Genomic DNA, 24,022 nt, shown 5'->3' with positions numbered 1-24,022 from the left:
ACTTTTTGCACTAGGATCCTCGTTTTTCTTTTCAAAAGATTTTCTAAAGACTTTAATAAACAACTTGTACGGGTTTTCGTAATATTTAACCTTTTGGTTTTTTCGTAATTAGGTCAAAAATACATGAACTTGTTCACATGTGAACAAGTCAAACTCGAGCTCAATGGTACCTAGAGCATAAAACATTGGATATTTTAAACATCCATGTTTTATTTCACATCTTTTATCTATGTTCCTATGACGGATCAATTGTAAAGGGTTTTTTACCCACATATTTTTTATTTTGGTGGTTAGCATGTTAGATTCACGTAAACACTAATGATGATCGGTCATCCGATCGAAAACTAGTTCTGTTCTGTGATGTAGCCCTTTTTAGGGATTTTAACAAATATACCTTTTATAAAGGATTTTAACAAATATACCTTTTATAAAGGATTTTATCGTTTTTGTAATATATGGTATACAGCCAACTACAGGAAAACTTTTTCCTCGTGGATAATAAAAATTAATTGTCATAATGTAACACGTACGATTACACCTTTTTGACCGGAAGTGATATAAAAACCGGAAGTATATGTTTATTCTCGTCTTGCTAGGCGCGTCGAGTAATATATCGCTTGTACTATTTCAGCGACAGTACTTTCAGGTGCAACTCTGCAATCAAAAGTTCGAGGTTACATTTCTCACCTTTAATACCTTTCTTGTGTTAAAGCTTTCATTTGAGCCTCATTTTCATTATATCTGGTCTAATGCCGGAGGAATTGTGTTTACAAAAACTCTGGGACAGAGAGACATGGATAATTCAAAGTTTTTTATATTTTTGCAAAATGAGTGAAAACATTACTTTTTTTTATTTTTTTGGTTCATAAACCTTTATTTTTTTTATTTTTAGCGACTGCATTTTACAGACTAATGCCTGACATAAAATTAGTGAGGGAAGTAACAGGCGATGCTGCTTACAAACTTCAAAGCTGTTTTTCTCCGGGAGTAATAGGAATCAGAAACAAAAAAGATGGGAGGAAAATTGCTGTTGTCAATAATGCTAGATATGATACTGGTAGTAGAAATGTTTTTAGATATGATGACCTTAAAGATGCTGTAGTTATGACGAAGATTCAAGACCATTTTATATGTGAGTATGTTCTTAGATTATTACACTCGTCTCAAAAAGTATCGCATAAATGTATTAAGTCTTGAAGTTTTGAGTAGTATCTCCTAATTTTTTTTTGGAAATGCTAGGGAATGAAACGTAGGAATATTGGTTTATTCCATTAAAATTAAACATTAAAGACTAACAGGCCGAAAATGACAATTATTCGACAAAAATGAAAAATACGAATCTATAAAATAAGGAATTTCAAGGACAAATTGAACATTTTAGTATCTGGTATTAGCACTTCTCGCCCTAATGACGTCACTCATTTTCTGTGGAAGGCTCCTTGTCAGATACTGTATGTACTCCAAATCCAAATTTTCCCATTCTTCCGTTAAAACTTTTCCCAGTTCATCAAGATTATCTGGAGCGACGATACGGGTTCTTATGTGTCTTTCTAGGTAGTCCCAAACATGCTCAATTGGGCATCAGGTACCCCTACAAAACACAGTTAATTCTGTGTGACTTCTCAAAGCAGGTGCCTTCCCAAATCCCGAGCCATCTCCAAAATTTCTGGCTGCTCTTATGATACACTGAGCAAATTGCTCACCGGATAGTCTGCAAACTGGAATACGTCTGTCGGATCCACAAAGAGCAAATCTTGACTTATCAGTAAAAGGAATATTAGCCCAATCGTTAATATCCCAATTGACATGTTTTCTGGCGAACTTACCATACCATACCACCATACGGTGTGACCTCATTAACAGTGGAGCAGTACTTAGCAGTAGCAGGCATTCTGGCTCTGATTCCAAATTCCCTTTATCTGTTTCTAACCGAATTAACACTTATTCGAACGTTACGGACCGTGGAAAGATCATTTCGCAGTTGTCTAGCTGTAACATGACATGTAGACAAAGTCTGCAGACGTAAATAACAGTCATCTTCGAACAGCACCATAATATTGCTCGATCGTCCATCTCCAATTAAACCCACGATTTGGGCTGCTAGTTCGGACGTTAAGTTACTCATTTTTTGTGAGAACGCACTTCTTCATTAAAAAATCGAGCAGATAATACACAGATCAAATTCTCGAACACAAATGTCCAAAATAAAAATTCTCTCTTATCGACGTTTTGTTTCCTTTTTTGTAGTCCGCAAAAACACGCTTCAACTTGATAGTGCAGTCACTGAAGGTTTTCACCTCCGATTTCGTTGAACCTCCATCGATTTTCATGAAAATTGGTGAGTAATTAGAGGATACCTCAAGGAACAAAGGTGACATGATGCCAACTTGCGCTTTTACCCTGGGGGTGGATGCCACCCCTTCTCGGCGGTGAAAATTATTTTATTAAAAATAATACCATAAGTCGATAGAGGGACAAATTTTAAGCAAAATTTGATATATAAAGTTATTAAAATAAATCAACACTATTTGATTTACTAAAGACCAAAGATTTTATTTTTTCGTAAAAAAATGCATGTTTTAAATCGGTTTTCCACGTATAAATCAAAAACTATAGGCTTTTACAAAAAAGTTATTCTTACTGAAATTGAAGATAATAAAAAATTGAATACATTCCTCACATAAAGAACTAAACTAATGTTAGTTCAAAGTGAGTTATTGGCAATTGAATGTGTATTTTTTTCGACGAGTACTCAAATCTAAGTATTCAAGCTTAAATAACGGGAAAACGATGCAATGTATAAAATATTCCTGCTAAACATTTGCCAAAGTACTTCGGAATACCTATCAAATGAGCTTCAGAACAAGGTAATAGCGTCAAAATTTATAGCAGTTTATAAAAAGGTAATAGCAATTTATAATGAAAATAAAAGAACCGTTTAGAATTTTTTAGGAAAAAGTGAAAAATAAAACATACACCATTTCCACAAAAATTAAAATTTATGTAATCCTTACAAGAACTTCTTTATATTAGCATAAGTAATGTGTTCAATAATCTTGACCGGTTTAGAATGCATATTTTTGGAAAAAAGATTAATTTAAAAAAATCTTAATTTTTAAAATTATTGTAATTCTCATATTCTTCTGAAAATTTTTTGCTCAATTAGAAATCCAATGAAATCAATTAATTTGTGGTCATCTGATTGAATACAACCAATAAAACCAACATTATACTGAAAACAGATCCCATGGGCTGTTTTCACTCAATCATGTAGCTATGGATACCTACATTTCGTTTCATTTCGATTTTGACATTTCAAATATTCAATATTTCAAAATGTCACGATTTGGTTGTAATACTGATGAGAATATTAATGAAATTATCGAATCAAATATACCAAAGAATACTGTTTACAGTAAAAAATTTGTATGGAAAGCGTTTATGGACTTTTGCAATGATAGAAAATATGAATTAGATGGAAATCGGACGGTGGAAGAATTGGCGTCGATTTTAAAGGATTGGGCTGTGAACATGAGAAGAAAAGATGGTACAGAGTTTAAAGAAGCTACTGTCAAAACCATGTGGAACCTAACAAGTAAGCTTTTACAAGAAAAGTATTATAAGGAAATGAAAGTTATTATTGACCCATTCAAAAGATGTCTGGATCTTCATTAAATTTTTCTAATTGTTCCTTTGTTAATTGCACATTTAAATAAATTGTTTCTGCTCTGTATTTTTTTTTTCATAACCAGCAAAAAATTTTCTATCCGAATAACCCTCGAACATTGATAAATGCTCAAAAATTTTTTAACAACTTTCTCAAGCTTGCTGCTTACAGGCAAACAAGCAACAAGCTTTCGAAATCTGTTATAAAATTTTTTCGAACAATTATCAATGTCCTTGGGTTATTACTACTGATAATAACTCCAAAAATACTCAATATATGTAAAAAATTATATATAACCAAATTTTAGTTTTTTCTGTGTCAAATATTTTACCCGTTTTACTATTTCTATAGAGTAAAAATAACCGAGATAAAAACGTTTAAATCTTAAATTTTGCTGTGGGAACCATGCAACCGGGGTCATTTAACCTTTTATTTTTAAAAAATAAGGGGTTTAAAAGATCAGGTTCAACGCGCTTTAATAGCACATGGAATTAACTTTCAAACAGTTTTTAGATCAACCTGATATCGTAAACTCTAACGGAGTTGTTAAAAAGAAAACAATAACATTTTTTGGAAAAAATTTTAAAAGATAAATTTTGAAAAAATTTTGGAGCATAAATTTTAACGCTATCAACATGTTCGGGGGCTCATTTAATAGATATTTTTAAGTACTTTGACAAATGTTTAATAAGTTTATGTTATAAAATGGATCAATTTCCCGTTATTTCAGCTTGAACACTTAGAGTTTTTTACTCGCCGAAAAAAATAAACATTCAATTACCTATAACTCACATTTAGTTAACATCAAAAGGTTTTTGTAGTAAGAGGTTTATTTCATTTTTTATTAGCTTCAATTTTGATAATTATAACTTTTTTGTAATAACTTACACTTTTTGAGTTATTGATGAAAAATTGGTGAAAAACCTGCATTTTTCTCAAGAAAAATTAAAATCTTTGATCTTTAATAACTCAAAAAGTTTTGATTTATTTTAATAACTTTATATAACAAATTTTGCTTGAAATTTGTCCCTCTATCGAATTATGGGAATATTTTTAATAAAATAATTTTCACCCTCGAGAAGGGGTGGCATCCACCCCCAGGGTAAAAGCGCAAGTTGGCACCATCTCACCTTTGTTCCTTGAGATATCCTCTAACCGCTCACCAATTTTCATGGAAATCGATGAAGGTTCAACGAAATCGGAGGTAATAGCTCATATCCACCTTCAGTGACTCCACTATGAAATGTTATGCTAAATACATTCTGCTAAAAATTAAAAATTACTTTTAAACTTTCTGTTTTAAAAATTATATGATACTTTTTTGTGATTAGTGTATTTAACTATTTCACAACCAGTACAGGCAGCGTTTAACTAAAAGTCTGTAAATACGTTTACAAATTTAACTATGATATATGTATTCTGTTACAGTTACGATTGAATCTGTGGGAGCTATGCAGCCAGATGTCATTTTTAGAGAAGCTGTTAATACCTTAAAGGAAAAATGTTCTTTATTATTAGAAGAATTGAATAGTTCTTAAATATTTATAATAAACATGTATTTTATTAAAATTTTGTTTTATTCAATAAATAAAAATTCGTTTCGGTGATGTAGTTCACACAACTTTGGGTTTCAGACCACACCCCGCTCTCATTTCTTATCTAGCGAGCTATTGGTGGAATTTAGAGGAATGTGTCAAATGCTTTTTTTGTCTTCTGGAAGCCGTCCGTGCATGCGCCCCGGTAGCACTGCAGCATTTTGGCTCATTGTGCTGTCTTCCGTTTGTTCTCATGACACCCAATCCAATTTAGTTGTGCCCTTCACTAGCCTGTAAAGGTCCATTGGGTAGTGCCATATGCTTTCAGACTTGGTCTACAGTCTCCATATATTGCTTGTCTCTTGCGATCCAGTGCCTCGCAGTCATACAATATATGTTTGACTGTCTCGGTCTATCTATTGCATAGTCCATTTTGAGCTGATTTCTGTTTATTTTGCGCATTTCTTCAGCTCTTTTCGCGCATTATTCTTTGTGTTGTTTTCGTATCCAGCCTCTTAATCGGTCTCTGATTGTGCTTTTGGGCACGCCCAGTGCCGGTTCTGGACCGAAGTATCTTGTTACTGATCCTCGTCTAGCAAGTTCGTCAGCTTTCTCATTGCCTGCGACCCCTTGATGTCCAGGCACCCATATGAGTTCTACCTCGCTATGTTCCGCCAGGGTGTCAAGTTCTTCGCGGCATTCCCATACAAGCCTGGAGGTTATACTTGGGTTCTTTAAAACCCTCGAGGCCGCTTGGCTGTCTGAACAGATATTGATTCTCTTATTAGTAATATAAGTCCTCAATCTGTTTGTCCTTGCACAGTGCAGGATTGCATATACGTCTGCCTGAAATACAGAGGTATATTCTCCTAGTGGGATGAAACCGTTATAGTCCATCCCGACCCATCTTCTGTCTTGGGCCCATCTATATACCAGGTATGGACCTCATACTTCGGATGTCTACCAGGATCTCCCCATACCTCACTGGAGTGTATTTCTACCTGGAAAGGTATTCACATTTTATATTTGGGGACTGAATGGTCTGTTGTCATCTCCTATATCGGATCCCCGCATACATATATTCCTGATGCTGTAATATTTTGCCCACTGCAATTTTACTTTGACTTCCCTGCAGTCTTTGTAACCTCATCCTTCACTATGATGTGTAAGGGAGGAAGGTCTAGCAAGGCTTCCATTTCTGCAGTTGGTGTGCCTCTCATTGCACCTGTTATGCTGAGACAGGCAAGCCCTTGTATCTTGCCTAACTTCTCTATAGCATTTCTCTGCTGCACCTGTGGCCACCAGACCAATGCTTCATGGGCTTCACCATCATGTTGTATATCCAATACATCATGTCCGGTTTAAGTCCCCATGTTCTGCCATTCGTGCGTCTGGTCGCCATTAAAGTGGCCGCCGCTCTTTTGGTTATTCGTTTTAGGTGTTGATTCCAGGTAAGCCTCGAGTCTATTATAACTCCGAGGTATTGTACCTCCCTCTCTACCTTTAAGGAAATCACCTTGAGTTTCACAGGTCCTATTCCCTCTTTTCTTCTTCTGGGGAAGGCTACTATTTTGGATTTGTGATGGCTTACTGACAATCCCACCTCAGTTGTCCATTTTGATAATACGTTCAGGGCCTGTTGCATATTATTCCTGACCGTTGTATTTAACTTGCCTTGTGCCAGGATGACTAAATAATCTGCATAGCCCAGGACATTATATTTTTTTCTGTTAAGCGTTCCAATCAGTCCGTCCATAACTAGATTCCAAACTAATGGAGATAATACGCCTCCCTGTGGGCGTCCTCTGGCAACCCGTGTTGACATGGTCTCGCCCATCAGTGTTTTTTACCAAGCGGCTTTTAAGCATGCATTCTATCCACCTGCAGCTTATTTCATCTACTCCATTCAGACGGATGGCTTTTGGGATTGCATCGAATGAGGTGTTGTTGAAGACATCGAGAAAGGCTCCCAACAGCACCTCTTTGTTTTCCAGAACATACTCCACCCTCTGTACAAGATGGTGCAGTGCTGTTCTGTTGATACACCTGGCCTATATGTAGGGTTACCATACGTCCGGATACGAGAAATGTCCGGAATTTTTTCTTTACTAAAAAAAATGGAAAACACTTGGCCCAACGGTGGGAAATTTCATTCTGCGCAGCACCTAGTTAAGTTGGTCGCACTGCTTGTCATGTTAAAACGTAGGTGTATATGTATTTTAAACTGGCAGAGATTTTCGATGTTAATTACACATTGTAGCGAAACAGCTGTACTTTTAATTGTGCCAAAGCATTTCGCATATATGTTAAATTAGAGGTAGCAACACAGTCAAGTTCACATTTTACATTTTCTACAATCCCTTGGACTACCCCTGTCCGGATTTGGCCTTAATAAATTATGGTAACCCTACCTAATATGCATATTATTGGTCTTGTTCTATTGGTTTTTCAATCAATATTCCATCCCTAATATGTCTATCTACCACTTTTTCCAATGTCTTTAGTACAAATGACATCAGACTTATTGGGACATCTAAGGGACTTTGGAGTCATCTGTCCACCCTTACCAGGCTTTGGTATGAATGCTACTCTTGTCGACCTCCAAGCATCTGGTGCATACCCCAGTGCAATACTTGCACGAAGTATTGTACACATTTGCTTGTACATTGCTTCTGTACTTTTTTGCAAAAGTACAGGATAAATCACTTCCGTTCCCGGTGATTTATATGGTGTGAATGAACTTACTGCCCATTTTATTTTATCTGGTGTCACCACCTCTTTTGCAGCTCTCCAGCTTCCCCTAGTTCCATATTTCATGGTAACTGGTCCTTCTGGCTGTAGAACTTCTGCGTGTCATCATTCTTGTTACCGACCCAGGGAAGTGAACATTGAAGAGTTAAAAAAAAAATAAAAATACATGATCCTTTGTAAAAGGTATATTTAAAATTCCCCAAATAAGGGAAATATACCTTTTACAAAGGATCTCGCATTTTTGTGATTTATGGTATACAGCCAGCTACAGGAATTTTATTTTCCTCGTGGATTTATTGAAGAGTTCCCTCAGCGTCTCTTCACTAGTCTGTGTGTAGTCCCTCGACTACATCTGGAGCGTGGTGATACTGCTCTTAGGTTCCTTCGAGAGAACCTTTTTGAGCCTAGCCACTTCTGGAGTCTGTTCTATCTCCTCGCAGTGTTTCCTCCATGATTCTCTTTTGGCTTTCCTTAGAGCTTTGTTGTATTCAGTCAGAGCCTTGCGATATTCGCTCCAATCGCCTAATCTTTTTGTAGAATTGAATTATTTTCTCGCATCTCTCCTTCTTTTAGCAAGTTCATTGTTCCACCAGAACACTTTCCTGTTGGAGCTCCTTGCTGTTACGGGACAGTTATACAGGGTGGTTCATCTAATTCGCCTCGGTGTCTGTACGGCAAACCACTTAATATTAAAAAAAATTCTTCACAGAAATATACAGGGCCATTAATACTACAATCTAAAAATAATGTGAATTATACAGGGTGCTCCAAGAAAGAGTGGTATATCAAAGTTATATTTTTTCTTATGGAATGCCCTATATCTGATGGCATTATTGAATTAACCTTAAAAAATAAACTATACTTTCATAAGGGTTCCCTAAACCTAAATACAGGGTGTTTTGATTTATTTCGATTTTTATAAAAATGTAAGGTTTTAGAAAAAAATTAATATCTAGGAATCTAAGAATAAGTAACAAATTCTTTCTTGTGTCTTAATAATAGACTATTTAGCATACTTAAACAGATGCTTACTGCAACAAAGTTTCTTACAGGGTGGTCAAAATATGAGATTGTTCTATTAACAAATTCAAGCTGTAATAACTTACTTATTTTAAATGGAACACCCTGTATCTTACTAGTCTATCGCGTAGAAAATGTACGTAACTTTCAATTTGTATTAGGGTTTATTATACCTATCTTTTTACAGGGTGGTCAAAATATTAGATTTTTCTATTAACAAATTCAAGCTGTAATAACTTACTTATTTTAAATGGAACAGCCTGTATCTTACTAGTCTATCGCGTAGAAAATTTATTTAGTTTTCAATTCCTATTAGGGTTTCCTATACCTATCTCCCTTCATTTTTTAAATATTTAAATATTTCCTAATTTGTAAGCTTTAAAAATTAGAATTAAGTACCTATGTCGTGGCCATGTAAAACACATCACCAACACCGGTAATATACTTAGACAAGATACTGTCATTAATAAAATTTTCATTGTTATCATGTAGTCACACAGAGTGTTGTATTATTTTAGTTGATTTTGGCCTACATGTGACATTGAATAATATGTTTATATTAAACTGTATACCCTATATTAGATGCCGTATTCTGGAAGATATTTAAATTATATTTCATTCCGTATAAGTATTTTCCATATCTTAAACCGACGGTTATTAAGTAAATTTGAGAACACCACTTTTTGTTTGAATCTTTGAATCGCAATTACAAACAATTAAATGCAATAGCTACTATGACGAAAACGAGCCCATTGTACAAAAATATGTAAAAATGGGTATTTACAGAATAACATGTAATGGGAATTTATATTTACAGAATAACATGTGTATTGAGAATGTTTACATGGAATTGAGATTTTAAATATCTTATATTATAAAGAATAGAATATCGAGTATGTCATTTAAAATAAGAACACTCTGTGCGATTAAATGATAAAAATGTGAATTTTATTAACGAAAGTATCTTGACTAAGATATTTAAGTATATTGCCGGTGTTGGTGATGTGTTGTACATAACCACGACATAGGTACTTAATTCTAATTTTTAAAGCTTACAAATTAGGAAATCTTTAAATATTTGAAAAATGAAGGGAGATAGGTGTAGGAAACCCTAATAAGAATTGAAAGCTAAGTAAATTGTCTATCCGATAGACTAGTAAGATACAGGGTGTTCCGTTTAAAATAAGTAAGTTATTACAGCTTGAATTTGTTAAGAGAACAATCTAATATTTTGACCACCCTGTAAAAAGATAGGTATAGGAAACCCTAATATAAATTGAAAGCTAAGTACATTTTCTACGCGATAGACTAGTAAGATACAGGGTGTTCTATTTAAAATAAGTAAGTTATTACAGCTTGAATTTGTTAATAGAACAATCTCATATTTTGACCACCCTGTAAGAAATTTTGTTGCAGTAAGCATCTGTTTAAGTATGCTAAATAGTCTATTATTAAGATCCAAGAAATAATTTGTTACTAATTCTTAGATTCGTAGATATTTATTTTTTTCTAAAACCTTACATTTTCATAAAAATCGAAATAAATCAAAACACCGTGTATTTCAGTCAATTCAGTAATGTCATCAGATATAGGGCATTCCATAAGAAAAAATATAACTTGGATATATTTCTGCGAAGAAATTTTTTTAAATATCAAGTGGTTTTCCGTATAGAGACTGAGGCGAATAAGATGAACCACCCTGTATATCTTTATATGCGTCTATGACTATATCCTGAAATTGTTCAGTAGCCATATCTAGCTCAATTGTGTTCCTTATCATATTTATAACCCCACGAAAACTATGTCAGGTCTGCTTGATACGCTTCCCAGTCTGTTTCCTCGATAAGTCTGGTCCGTGCTCATAGCCCGTTATGCTACATAACGGCTGATAAGTATCTGTTCCGTGCCAAATGCTTATAAGTTCTTTTAATCCACTTAGCGAGAGTTGTCATTGCAAAATTCGAATTTGTTTATCCAATAGACACATAAGTAGTTTAAAAAACATTAGTTTCTGTAAACAAAAAACTGAATGTTTATTTTAATCCAAGATAACTAAAGTATTTTCTTCTTGAGATTTTGCAAATTATAACCTTATACATTGCCATATAAAATTTACAGATTTCTGAATTAAATGGAATTTAAAAAAATCAATTTTTTGGATCACACATTAAGAAAATTTCAGTTCTTGCAATTTTCTTCGGCAAGAATACCAGAAGTAAAATAAAGACTTACAGTGAATTTTGGGTTTTTCACCATACTCTTTTGACTGCAATCTATGCGGATCCCTCTAATAGAGAATAATAAGTGGATGAACTGCATGTACTGACACGGAACCATAGTAGGAATCCATGGAATGTATGAACACCATAACAAGGAAACCATAACCGATTTCCAAAAATTAAAACAAAAACTTCCAACATCGATATTTACAAAGTACTGTTCTTTCAGGAGACGATCCCAATGGAAATCCTTCGCTATCTTAATACAACCAATCAGACAATGGTGCACCTAATCATTGAAGTGTGATCGTTAGTACTAGAATATCCCTGCACTACTTACCAGCAAAACGCCAGACTGATTTTATTCCCACCCTACGGAGTGAAGCATGTTCCTCTTAACCCTTATATCTTTCGATATGCACGCCTGTCTTGATTGAAAACTCGGTTATTATTTTAAAATTACCATGGACAAAACAGAGAAAATGGAAGAGTGATTGCTTATCCCGAATATTTGGCTGAGTAAATAAACATTTAGATTTTGTTTATTGTTATAAAAAATACTCATGAAAATTGGTTCAAAGTAAATTTTTCTAAATGTTGAAAACTATTTTGTCACGACTTTGACATATCAATGGTTGAAAGGTAAAAGGTTGTAACCCACAAGTCAACTTTTTTTCAGGATGTAGAAAAAACGTTCCATTTAGATAATTTTATGAGGAATTAACACTAATTTTTTTCATTAATTTGTAGATCAATAATTCTTCTATAAAAATGAAAAAAATTATTGAGTTAATTCCTCATAAAATTACTTAAATGGAGAGTTTTTTCTATTTCCTGAAAAAAGTTGATTTGTGGGTTACAACCTTTTACATAACCGTCAATATATAATTAGAAACCCCAGACATTTTAAGTGTTTTTGATAGCAACATTAATTTATACAATGTCTTGGTTAGAGCACATATTGAGAATGCTGTAGTTTGGACACCACAGGCAGAAGTAAATATCGACATGATTGAGCCAGTATGGACACATCTTCACACAGCCATGTCCTTTTTAACAGCGTCTGCATAATGCAGTCGTGTCCGTGAATGTGTTAAGACACTTATATGTCTGACAACAGAATGGTTATCCATATTTAGATAAGTAAGCTTGAGACTTTTAAAATTCATATTACTACAATAGAGACAGAAAATGAAGGCATCTGTTTGTATATTATTTTATTTCAAATAGCTTTAAATACAGAGATATGGTGTATTCCACGAATATACGACTGTTTTGGATTATCGCGACAACGAATATTTTAGTGTGCAACATAAGAAGTACGGAAGTATTTCGCTCTAATAATTACTCCAATAAACAACAATACAATAGGCAATTTACTTTCGTTCTTCATATTTTGCACAGTAAAATATTCGTAGTCGCGATTATCCTTTGAGGGTCGTATATTCGTGGAATGGAGTATATAGTATATACATATCTCATTTTTTAACCAAGTTTGTGGCACCTATGGTTCACTTATGGCCTTATTTGTAGATGGTTATTTTGGACTAGCAGTAAATTTTGGTAAATAAATACACAAATTCAACATATAAATCATTACTGTATTTAAAATGATATTTCAACAACATATAAATTGCAAACTTTTACATATCTACAAAACATAAATAAAATGACAGATGGTACTAGCAGAGGTCAAATTTGTTGAACTTTGCAATAAAGGCATACCTGTATAGGAATGTGTATTTAGAATCTATTTAAATATTTTTGTGAAGAAAAAATCAATTAACCTAAGCTAGCTGTCCTCATAAAAAAGAATGAATCTCCTTATTCAATTCACTATTGGTCCAGTCTAATGAAATATCATCAAGATGGTTATCAAAATCTACTAATTTTTCATACAATGAGTCATTAAGTCCAGATATGCACACATTCATGGCATCATCTGATACACTGATGTCATCACACTGCTTTAAACTACCGTCATTGTACTGACCTACTTTTAAAGCTATTTTACCTCTTTGAATGGTATTGGCTGTGCTGTTCACCTGAAACATGTTGGCCTTATTAACAACACATCACACAATTATTCTTAATTAGATAAATAACTTTTAGTTAAAAGAAAAAGAAATACGATTGGGTACCAGAAACAACCAGCCCGTTGTGATCTACAACCAGGAAATTGAGAGAGTGGTGGAATTTGTATACCTAGGCAGCATAATTGTCTGCATCAGAGGTACAGAATGTGATGTGTAGGAAAGAATTAATAAGGCTTGTAATTAAAGTATGCTTAATAACATGTTGAAATCCAGGATTTACCCAACTACCTAAGACACAATTAAAAATTTTCAATACAAAGGTAAATGCTTTATTACAACACTGCACGTCATTAAAAAGAGGCCATCTATACTAAATTTACAATCAAGATGCAGTAGAGATAAACAAACCAAGACCCATTAAATGCTACTAGGAGCACTCCTGAATCATAATTTACAATGTATATACATTGTAAATCCCAAATCATGATTTCCAAAGTTTATACATTGTAATTTATGATTCGGGAGTGCTCCTAGTAGTATTTAACGTGTCTTGGTTTATTTATTTCTACTGCATCTTGATTGTAAATTTAGTATAGAATTTTTGGCATTTTTTAATTTTTACGAATTCTACAAGAAATTGATTGTTATTAGATATTTGTGGAATGTTGTGCAACCGAAGCTACTCACAATTTATTGGAGCAGGTATTCTGTTTCTTACTCTTCTTTTGAGTTGGTCCCAAAAATGCTCAATCAGATTAAAATCTGGGCTTCGAGCTGGCCAATTCAATTTTGCCACACCAATGGTTTTTAGGTATTGCGTTACCATCCAGGCTATGTGTAGCCACACATTGTCTGCTTGAAAATAAAGTGTTCACCCACAAACCCAGCAAAAGGCATTACATGCTGGTCTAGAATTTCAGTAATGTATTGGTAAGCATTCAAAGCTCCTCTATCAATAAACACAAGTTCAGTACGGTCTTCAAATGAAACGTCTGCCCAAAATTTTACTGCACCTCTCCAAAAGCAACACATGTTTGTCGAACACAAGCAGCATATTGTTCCCCACGTCTTCTGTATATTTTGATGTGAGCATATGAGTCATAAAGAACCATCCCGGACTCGTCACTAAACAAAACATTTTTCCAATCTTCTATCGTTCAACGCTCGTGGTCTCTAGCAAACTGAAATCGGCATAGTCAATATGTTGCTGTTAACAAGGGTCCTGTTGCCCCCGCAGCAAGCCCTTAGATCAAATTCCTTCAATCTTCTTCTCGCTGTAGAAGTGCTTAACGTCCACCGGTGAACATTTAGAAAACGGTTTTGGATTGCTCTAGCCATAAAGAACCGATTCTGAAAAGAGCGATGTAAAGAATGGTCTTATCTGGCTGCCATGATCCTGGTCGCCGTTTGTGAGATCTAGTCTCTACGAATCATTAGTATGTTTTTTGGACCACACAACGACTGACTCCAAGCTGTGTGGCCCTTCGCTTTAACTCATTCCATTATCAATCAAAGTAACAATTTGAACAGATCTAGCAAATCTTTCACCCATAGTTTTAAATTTAAAAATTACACAAGGTCACTATTTGAACAACTGCACCAATGAAAGATTTTTGAAAAACAGAACAGCCATATTCCAAGAAAAATAATGTACAAATAACACATGCATTATGTCCTAAAACCGACATCAATTCTGCAAACTTATGACCCTAAATTAACCTTTCTGCACCGTTTGGCATTGCCTAAAAGTGTTTCTGCATTGTGGGAGTTTAGTTACAATAGAATAAATTGTATAAACTTAAAATTATTGAAAAATTCTTATAAAATTCTAGGTGGCCATCTATTTAATGAAGCACAGTGTATATGGCTGTGAAACATGGTAGAACATCTCAGCACCCATAGTACACCAATTAAACTGCTAGTCAAAAGTTAGGGATATAGAAAATTATTATGCTCATTTTCATAGTTGATTTTTTCGTGAATAAATTAACTGATTCCGCTAATTTTTTTTCTCTTATGTTAACTTTGAGGCAGCCTGTAGGAAGGACTAGGTACAAATGTTGAGTATACATCAGAATCATATTGTAGTCTGATGTTTTGTGAACATTTTGTTTTTTGAATGTCCCTGATATCTTTAGAAACAAAGAAAATAGATGGTTTTGTAGTTTAACATGTGTATTAATCCTGTCAGGGTCTGTCAGGCCTCGCCCATATCTTCTTCTTCTTGACTGCCTTTACAACTATGTCTTTGCCGCATCCACTATAGCCCTTCATCTTCTACGATCTTGCATATATGTAAAATGATTAATAAATTAGAAAGTAAAATCACCTTAGAAAACTACTAAAAATATAATACATTATATAATATTGTAAACAGAAAAGTCCACAATAAAAGATTTACCAGATAGTGATTAGCCAATATCTCAGTGGCAGTAATCATAAAATGGGAAGAGCAGAAGTCGATATCAGTGCTAGGCTTGGGTGTACTATAAAAATGGGAACAAAAACAAGTTTTGCAAAATTTCCTCTATAATTAAAAAACACTAGTCTGAATTGTCAAAAATGTGTAATTCATATTGATGTGTCTGGGATAAGATAAAACTGAAAATTTGTACTTACAATGACAACATAAGAAGGACTACAATTCGAGGCAATCTTATCAGATATTCGATTGTACATTTTGTCAAAACTGGTATCCCTGGGATTCTCGGGGGCTACATAATATCCTGCTATAGTCAAGTTCTTTTTTGAAGCATATTCATCAATCTACAAAAAATTTAAGTAAATATAGCTGTAACCTATTTGTATCACTGTAGCACATACTTGCATTAATGCTATTTCTGCCATCGGTGTTAAATTTATGCACACGTGAAATAGAGGTACACAATCAACAAATTCAACTTCCTTATTATTGGGGGATGATTTAGTTAAAAGAATACCATTTACAGTACAGTGAGGATATTTAGAAGCATGCAATATCATCTTGCAATATGCTTGCTCAGTAAATTTAATACTGGTCATTTTTATAGAATCAAATATGAAATATTTAATAATAAATAATTTACATGAACTAAATGAATAAAATAAAATATTGACACAGACTGACTACTGTCACTGTGACAGTGACAGATCATGAATTGACAAAAATAAGACAAACAAAAAAAAGAAGAAATGGACTAATTCTATCATCTTTTTCATCATCCACACAAATAGATTCTTTGTTGAATACAAGAATCTACAGGTCGAGCAAGTCTCGTAAATTTCACGATTGCGAGCCACGCTTCACGCAACCGTGTTTGCGTACTTGTGTTTCGAGTTGCGTGGTCGTGCGGAGTTATATTTACCAAATTTAAATCCGTTCCAACATGCTGTCAAAATTAAATCAATATGTCAATATGGCTACTGGGTGTAAAAGATAAATCTTATTCTATCTGTTCTTAATGAGTTTTAGATAATTTTAGTTGTATTTCTTTGTAATTTTGTGTTGTACAAAGATTAATTTAACATTTTCTCTGGAAGTATTAATTTAGAAAGATAATTATGCTTCATTGGTGTTGTGTTTTGAAGTGTGAAATGCAAAGTAATTGTTATAAAGTTCACTTTTAAACTGAACTAAATAAGGTATCTGAGAGACAACAATGGTTAAATGCAATACAATGTACAGGTTTTACTAGCGAAATGAAAATTTTCCTGTCCTGTCTGCTGTAATCATTTTATATCTGGTAAGTTAAAATTACAACAGTAACGATTTTTGAAGATGTTAACATTTTAATCTTATAGGAAAACCAGCCGACTTAATCAATAATAACAATCTCCAGATTGGGTTCCTTCAATAAATATGGGCTATAAACACAATGAAATAAGTTCCCCAAAATCTAAAATGGAGTGGTATCAAAGGAGAATTAAAGGAAAAAATATTCATATTGAAATTATTTATAAGGCACTGGACTGTCTTAAATTCTACAATAATACTAGGTGGGTAAATGATTTTAGACATTTTTCATTAAGAGTAGATTAAGATTAAGTAGATTTTCATTCAGTAGATTTAAGACTTGTTTACACAGGTAGAGTAATGATGCAAGTACTTGATAGAGTAGAGTAACTCTACCTGTAAAAATGCTCAGCACAGTAGAATAGCTGGTAGAGTGTATAGTTGGAGTTAAAGTAGAGTGACTAGCAACCTATGGCAAAGTAACTACTCTATGACCACCACTACTGCCAAAATGTCTACTCGGCTGCACACTCTACCCATGGAACACGCTCAATTATGGCAGAATAGAGTAGGTAGGAGAGTACATGGGGGCGCTGTCATTCTGGCTGGAATTGTGTTTTGTGTAAATAGTGAAAATGAAGTTCACCGAAGATGAAACTTTAAAACTTGTAGAGCTATAATACGGCGAATACCAGTGTTTATGGAATTTAGGTAGTGTATACTACAGAAATAAAAGTTTGCAGCAAGCTGCGGAGGATGAAATCGTCGAAAGAATGGCAAAGGGGGCTTTGGAGTAAACGAGCTTAAGCAAAAAATTAAGAATTTAAGGTGCACTTATAATCAAGAGTGTTTAAAAATACAAAAATCGGTTTCACTATACTAGCATCAGTACTATACTTGTACTCTCCTCATGTGAATGGTATCAAGCCATTTTTGGTAGAGTACTACCGCTACTCTACTCTCCTCAAAACTCTACCCATGTAAACAAGTCTTTAGAAACAGTGGAAAATGAGGTAGCTAGTAGAGTAGTAGTAGAGTAAAATATACTGGTTTAGCAAATTACAATGTTTTAAGGTAATACAGTAGCGATAAACAGGTAGCCAAAACGTGTTCCAAGATTGTCACTGTAATTTTGAATATTTTTTCGAGGCATTTGGCACACGTATTCGTCAAATAATAAAGAATGGCGGTACAGAGCCCAATTTGAAAAATATATTAATATGTGGAAATTACTCTGTAATTATACAATATTTAAAAAACGAGCCTGTACCGCCATTAAGAAGAACAAAAAAATACACTTTCTTCAAATAAACTTTTTTATCCGATGCCTAGATTTTGTGTAATTTTGGAACTACTAATGAAATAAAAAATTTTAGTAGTTCCAAAATAACACAAAATCGGATAAAAAAGTTGTATTTGAAGAAAGTGTATTTTTTTGTTCTTCTTAATGGCGGTACAAGCTCGTTTTTTTTATATTGTATTTAATTACAGAGTAATTTCCACATAATAATATATTTTTCAAATTGGGCTCTGTACCGCCATTCTTTATTATATTACGAATATGTGTGCCAAATATCTTGAAAAATATTCAAAATTACAGCCGCAATCTTGGAACACATTTTCGCTACCTGTTGATCGATACTGTTTCCTCTTAAGATAGTTTTAATAGTTATTTATGATATAAGTATTAAAAGTACAATTTTAAGACGCGCATGTGAAAGTTAACTTGAAAAAATAATTTTATTAATGTTTTGACTTCCACATCAGATGTCATTGTCAAAATACAAAATATTTATTATTATTAGGTTTGTTCTAGCAAACAGTCAAACTAGTCAAAAACCATCAGCAAACAGTTGGTCAGTAAAAGAACATAATACAGTCACCAGTGCGATCCCCTCTACTCGCGCTGGTCCACTATTCGCTGATGGTTTCAAACTGATGCTAGAACAAACGTATTATTATTATGCATATCATTATCTGTAAATAATATTTCTTCTGATTGTTAATTGTAAAGGATAGAAAAATTACCATTTATTTCATTTTTTTTAGAATCAGCTGAGAGAAGTGGTCTACAAAAAACCAGGAAGGAAACGGAATATGTGGCTACGAAAGGCAAAAGAAAGGTTTACAAAGCAAATGTGACACATTTTTTTGAAATATTTAGGAATATCAGTAAATTGCATTAAAAAAATGTATGAAAAGATTTTGTTCAATAAAAATGTTTATATTTATCAAGGATGTATTATTTGGTATGGCCACATATCGTCAGTGATGTAATAATACATCCTATCTGTTTTTTCATGAGTTTTGTAAGAGAGACTAAAAACTTGTCTTAGGGTCACCTCCTGTTTTCATATGATATTTTTTGACTTGTTTTGTAGTAAATTAAACTATCTATGAACTACAAAACAAGTCAAAACTTACATATGAACACAGGAGGTGACCTTAAAACATGTTTTTCCATCTCTCATACAAAACTCATGAAAAAACAGATAGGAGGTATTGTCACATCAGCAAGGATGTACAGTGATAAGTGCCCTAATAACCGGCAAAATATGGGCAACATATTTAGTTGTGAGATAAAAAGAAATGAAACTAGTCGAGCTGGGAAATTTAGCGAAATTAACCTTTAAATTTACGTTATATTGATCCCACCTTTACACATATCGGAGGAGTATGTCAACTAAAACTGTCACTGTGACAGTGGTAGTTTCCAAACTCGTCTGATACGTCTGAAGGTGGTACACAATCAATACAATCTAAATGTATAAGTTAATATCGCTAAATTTCCCAGCTCAACTAGTTTCATGTCTTTTTATCTCACTACTTAATACATCTTTTGTGCTATTTTGCCGGTTATTAGAGCGCTCATCGCTGTATTTCTGGTATATCCAGGGAATGTCTACAAAATATATTTTGAATGTCCAGAGAACATTTGTGGACATTCATGGAATGTTCCAATAAGACATTCAGGTAATGTTTAAAATGCTGACACAGGATTTTCCTGGGATGTTCAGGGAACATGTTTTCGGGGATATTCCAGGAATTTTTCAATGTCTGTGTACCTTCTATGGACCTATATGGAATATTTTGGTGTTATTACCGCTGCACTCCACTTGCGATTTGTAATCAGGAAGATTGAACACATTGTTTCAAATACAAGTCAATCCATTTGTGACTAAATAATCATGGATTGACTTCTATTTGAAAGAATGTGTTCAATCTTCACAACTACAAATCGCAAGTGGAGTCCGGCGCTTAGGGCTACTTCCTCTTCGGTATTATGTATTGTACTACAGAAATCAGGAACTTTCCTTCTAAATATATGTATGCATCTTGGCCATCAAACATATTCTTCCAAACATTTTTTTAAGGGGTTACATAGGTCTTGTGGGTAAAAAAAGTGACTTTTTAAAAAAATTATATCTCGAAAACTAAAATTTATTTTTATTTATAATTGGAACATGTAAAAGTATAGTACTTAAGGTAGTCTCAAAAAAAGTTTCAGCCAAAAATATTCATTTTTGTAGAGTTTAAGTTTTTTTGCGTTGGCAGCATAACTAGTCTCATCTGAAATCAAAAAGTTTCTTGTAGTTTATACCTCTGGCTAGAATATGAACGAAGGAATTAAAAAAAATTAAATTTGAAGATTTTACATAAGGTTAAACACATTTTTTACCCCAATTTTTCTCATTTTTAAAGTAGTTTTTTTTATAAAACAAAAATGACCTCATCTAATAAAAAATCCTTTGTTCATTCACTAGCCAGAGGTATAAACTACAAGAAACTTTGATTTCAGATGAGACTGGACTTGTTATGCTGCTCACTGCAAAAAAGGGCTGTTGTGGAAAAATTGCAGTCAACTCTACAAAAATGAATATTTTTGGCTGAAATTTTTTTGAGAGTACTATACTTTTACATGTTTCAATTATAAATAAAAATAATTTTTAGATTCCAAGATATAATTTTTTTAAAAAGTCACTTTTTTTACCTGCAAGACAACAACTTAACAAATTGTTGATTTCAAATTGTAACAATTGTTTTGCAAAGTATGCTGCCTTCTTGTATTTTCTGTGTTATCTTCATCATACAATTACTTCATCTAAAAACTTTCTGCGATATATTCACAACAACAAAAACAAAAAAAAAATAAAACAAAAGTTTAACCACCTTCACACCACAGAATCAAGCAATCAAGTTACACAAATTTTCAAACACCTCACCCGACACAGCGTCTCAAGTACGATTGCGCGAATTGGTAAATATAACTCCGCACGACCACGCAACTCGAAACACAAGTACGCAAACACGGCTGCGTGAAACGTGGCTCGCAATCGTGAAATTTACAAGACTTGCTCGACCTGTAGATTCTTGTATTTTGAATGGGTGAATTGAATAGTATTTTCAACTTTCTGATATTGTAGCTTGTGCATTAAAATATAAACTATATTTCTATTTGCATTTTATCAAATCTATGGCGCTGTATTTTGTTCAAATTAATTTTTCTAACATATTAGCTGTATAACTGAATTGTGTAAGACATAAATTAGTAGGGTGTTTGACGTTTTTGATGCCGCTGTGTCTAGGTACACGCTAACGTGTACGCAAATAAAAAAGTTAGGTACACGCGAATTAAACTTCATCAAGCCAGTGACGTAATTATTTAGCGTGTGCAGTGACTTTATATTTTGGTACACGCTATTTTCATATGTTTAGTGTTTGTTGTTTCTTTGATAGAAAATATTTTATTAAGGGAAGGGGAAGGGAAGCAAAACTATTCAGATGTTTCAAACTTAATTGTAATAAAACAATATGTATATAAAAGTATATATATTCAGGTTAGCAAAATAAATATTAGCTAACATGATATATAAAAAATACTGCTAAAATAATTTTTATACGTAAGTTAATTATACCAGTTTATATTGGTGTTTATTTTTGCTGTGGTGTTTATTTTTATTTATACAGGGAGTTGAACTTGTTACGATTTTCATAGAAAATTGGTTATAACTTTGTAAATACCCTGTATAACATAATAAACCTATATATTTTTGTGATATGGAAGTTAAGAAGATTTCGAACATAAAATAAAATATAGGGTGTTCCATTTAAAAAAACATAAGTTTGGTCTGCCACTATATTATCGAACGCCCTGTAACATTCTAACTAATTTTAGTAATTTTGTAATATGAAGCACAAAGTTTGCTAAAATTTTTGTTACTAACTTTTATTGCTATCTATTACTATAGCAGATCTACTGAGCTTTATCGCACTAATCAATCGCCCCGTAAATTTTATCTTATTACTTCTGCTACCCTTAATCACGAATTTTTGTCTTTTATCGTTTTCATACTGTTTTAGAATGTTGTTAAACTCATTAAAAGAACTAAATAATTGTCCACACTCAATAGTTAATTTAAAAAAAAACACTACACAAGTAAAAAATAAGGAAACTCTTTACAAATCAATATTAAAGTGTAAACATAACGCGATTAGACAAATTCTAACCACACTCTGACACTCGTGATATTTACACTTACAGATACCACAGCATACACGCGGCTCAAATTAGCGTGTACCAAAAAACCCAGTCATAGTACACGCTAAATAATGACGGCACTGACTTGATGACGTTTAAGCGTGTACCTAACTTTTTTATTTGCGTACACGTTAGCGTGTACCTAGACACAGCGTTTTGATGCATTTTTGCATAGAGTTAAATATTAGCATAGAGAGAGTGTCATTCAGAGCGAAGTGACGACACCATCTTTTTTATTTGGATTAGTGCTGTTTCACTCTTACGCATAGTAAAGCTGCTACAGTTGTCCTCCTCTTCCGTGCCTATATTCACACTGAATGTGATTATAGATTCTCGATACAATGTGTTAGAAGGAGATGCAGCAAACCAGTCCCTGAGATCTTGTCGTCAGGAAGCGCGGAAGGTAGGCTCCCTCTATGTTAATATATCAATGAACTGTCAATACGGATGGAATGGCCATGTCCACAAACCATACATACTCATAGACGTTTCACGTAAATTGTCAAGGTCAAGACAGCAAATTAGTTACCATTCCAATCCAGAGATGTCGCTGTCAGTCAATTCTCTTGTCATATTTAACAACTGACAGTTGACAATTAAATTAATTTGTTATTTACATTTTATTTTACAGTTTGTGGTGGTGTTACGTTTTTAATTAGATTTAATCACAATTTTAATCAAGTGTATTAACCTCCTCTCCGTTTTTATGAGTAGAATTTTTAGTTTATATTGATCCACAATTAGTGTTGTGTTTCTCCACATTAAAAAAAAACAATATAATAGATCCTGAAACAGTTTATTCCAATTAGTGTTAAATTCCAATTATTATTAAATAGACAAGTGTGTCATCAACATTTCGGACCTATATATTTTTGGAAGTTTGTAAAAGATTATAAGGTAATATTTATCTAAACAATCATCCTACAAGATTCTTTCAAAAATTTTCAGTCAACTCCATACACCTCAGTACTTTCATGTGACACATAGCAGTAGTGTTTAGCATTTTGAAAACAAATTTGAAGTTTTCAGTAAAATATGGAATAAAACATTGAATTCTCTCTCTTGTTTTTTTAATTTCCTGCGAAATTTCATCAAAAATCCCGCAAAATTTATAATTTGAAATTATCACGTAACTAAAATTTGTCAATTTAGTTCCCATTCCAATCAAGAGATGGCGTTAATTCGATCCGAAAGATTAACATGGACGTGAAACGTCTATGAGTATGTATGGTTTGTGGCCATGTCCCATTCAAATAGTGAAGCAAGATTGACACCAACATGCAAGAGAGAGGTCCTAGAGAGAGACAGACAAGGTGGTGGAGAATTTGACAGGCCGTGTAATTTGAGTTGCCTATATAAATGGACCCGATTGAATCAGTATTTACAGTTCGTTGAATATTTTCACTTGGCTAAGGCCTAATGCTGATTGGCAGTACATATTTCAAAATTTAACCACTTTTTTGTATTTAGGGGATAAATAGAGTACACAGTGCCATACTTGGTGTTTAGATACTTTTCAGAATTGATATTTGTATTTATCAAA

At 33.4% G+C, this 24,022-nt stretch overlaps 2 protein-coding genes across 2 annotated transcripts in view; one reads left to right on the top strand and one right to left on the bottom strand.

Moving 5' to 3' along the window:
• Nucleotides 1-5,236, top strand: part of LOC114328915 (DNA-directed RNA polymerases I and III subunit RPAC1) — a 37,813-nt gene extending 32,577 nt beyond the window's left edge. The window contains exons 5-6 of the mRNA XM_028277903.2: nt 893-1,132; nt 5,096-5,236. Of these exons, the coding sequence (XP_028133704.1) occupies nt 893-1,132; nt 5,096-5,205 (350 nt within the window). The 3' untranslated portion in view covers nt 5,206-5,236. The remainder of the gene's footprint in view (nt 1-892; nt 1,133-5,095) is intronic.
• A 7,536-nt stretch (nt 5,237-12,772) lies between these two features.
• On the bottom strand, nt 12,773-16,356 carry LOC114328918 (ER membrane protein complex subunit 8). The gene is made up of 3 exons (XM_028277904.2): nt 16,052-16,356; nt 15,848-15,994; nt 12,773-13,237 (listed from the first exon to the last, which is right to left on the bottom strand). The coding sequence occupies exons 1-3, from the start codon at nt 16,247-16,249 to the stop codon at nt 12,995-12,997; spliced, it is 588 nt and encodes a 195-aa protein (XP_028133705.1). The 5' UTR covers nt 16,250-16,356; the 3' UTR covers nt 12,773-12,994.
• Nucleotides 16,357-24,022: the final 7,666 nt, after the last annotated feature.

Source organism: Diabrotica virgifera, chromosome 8, assembly GCF_917563875.1.
Source record: "Diabrotica virgifera virgifera chromosome 8, PGI_DIABVI_V3a".
In the NCBI taxonomy this organism is placed as follows: Eukaryota; Metazoa; Arthropoda; class Insecta; order Coleoptera; family Chrysomelidae; genus Diabrotica; species Diabrotica virgifera.
This window is presented reverse-complemented; position numbering and strand designations above follow the sequence as displayed.

Coding starts and splice junctions, on each gene's coding strand:
- LOC114328918 (XM_028277904.2), bottom strand. CDS start 16,249: ATGACCAGTATTAAATTTACTGAGCAAGCATATTGCAAGATGATATTG. Junction 15,995..16,051: donor CAGAAATAGCATTAATGCAA/GTATGTGCTACA, acceptor AATTTTTTGTAG/ATTGATGAATATGCTTCAAA. Junction 13,238..15,847: donor GTCCTTCTTATGTTGTCATT/GTAAGTACAAAT, acceptor AACATGTTTCAG/GTGAACAGCACAGCCAATAC.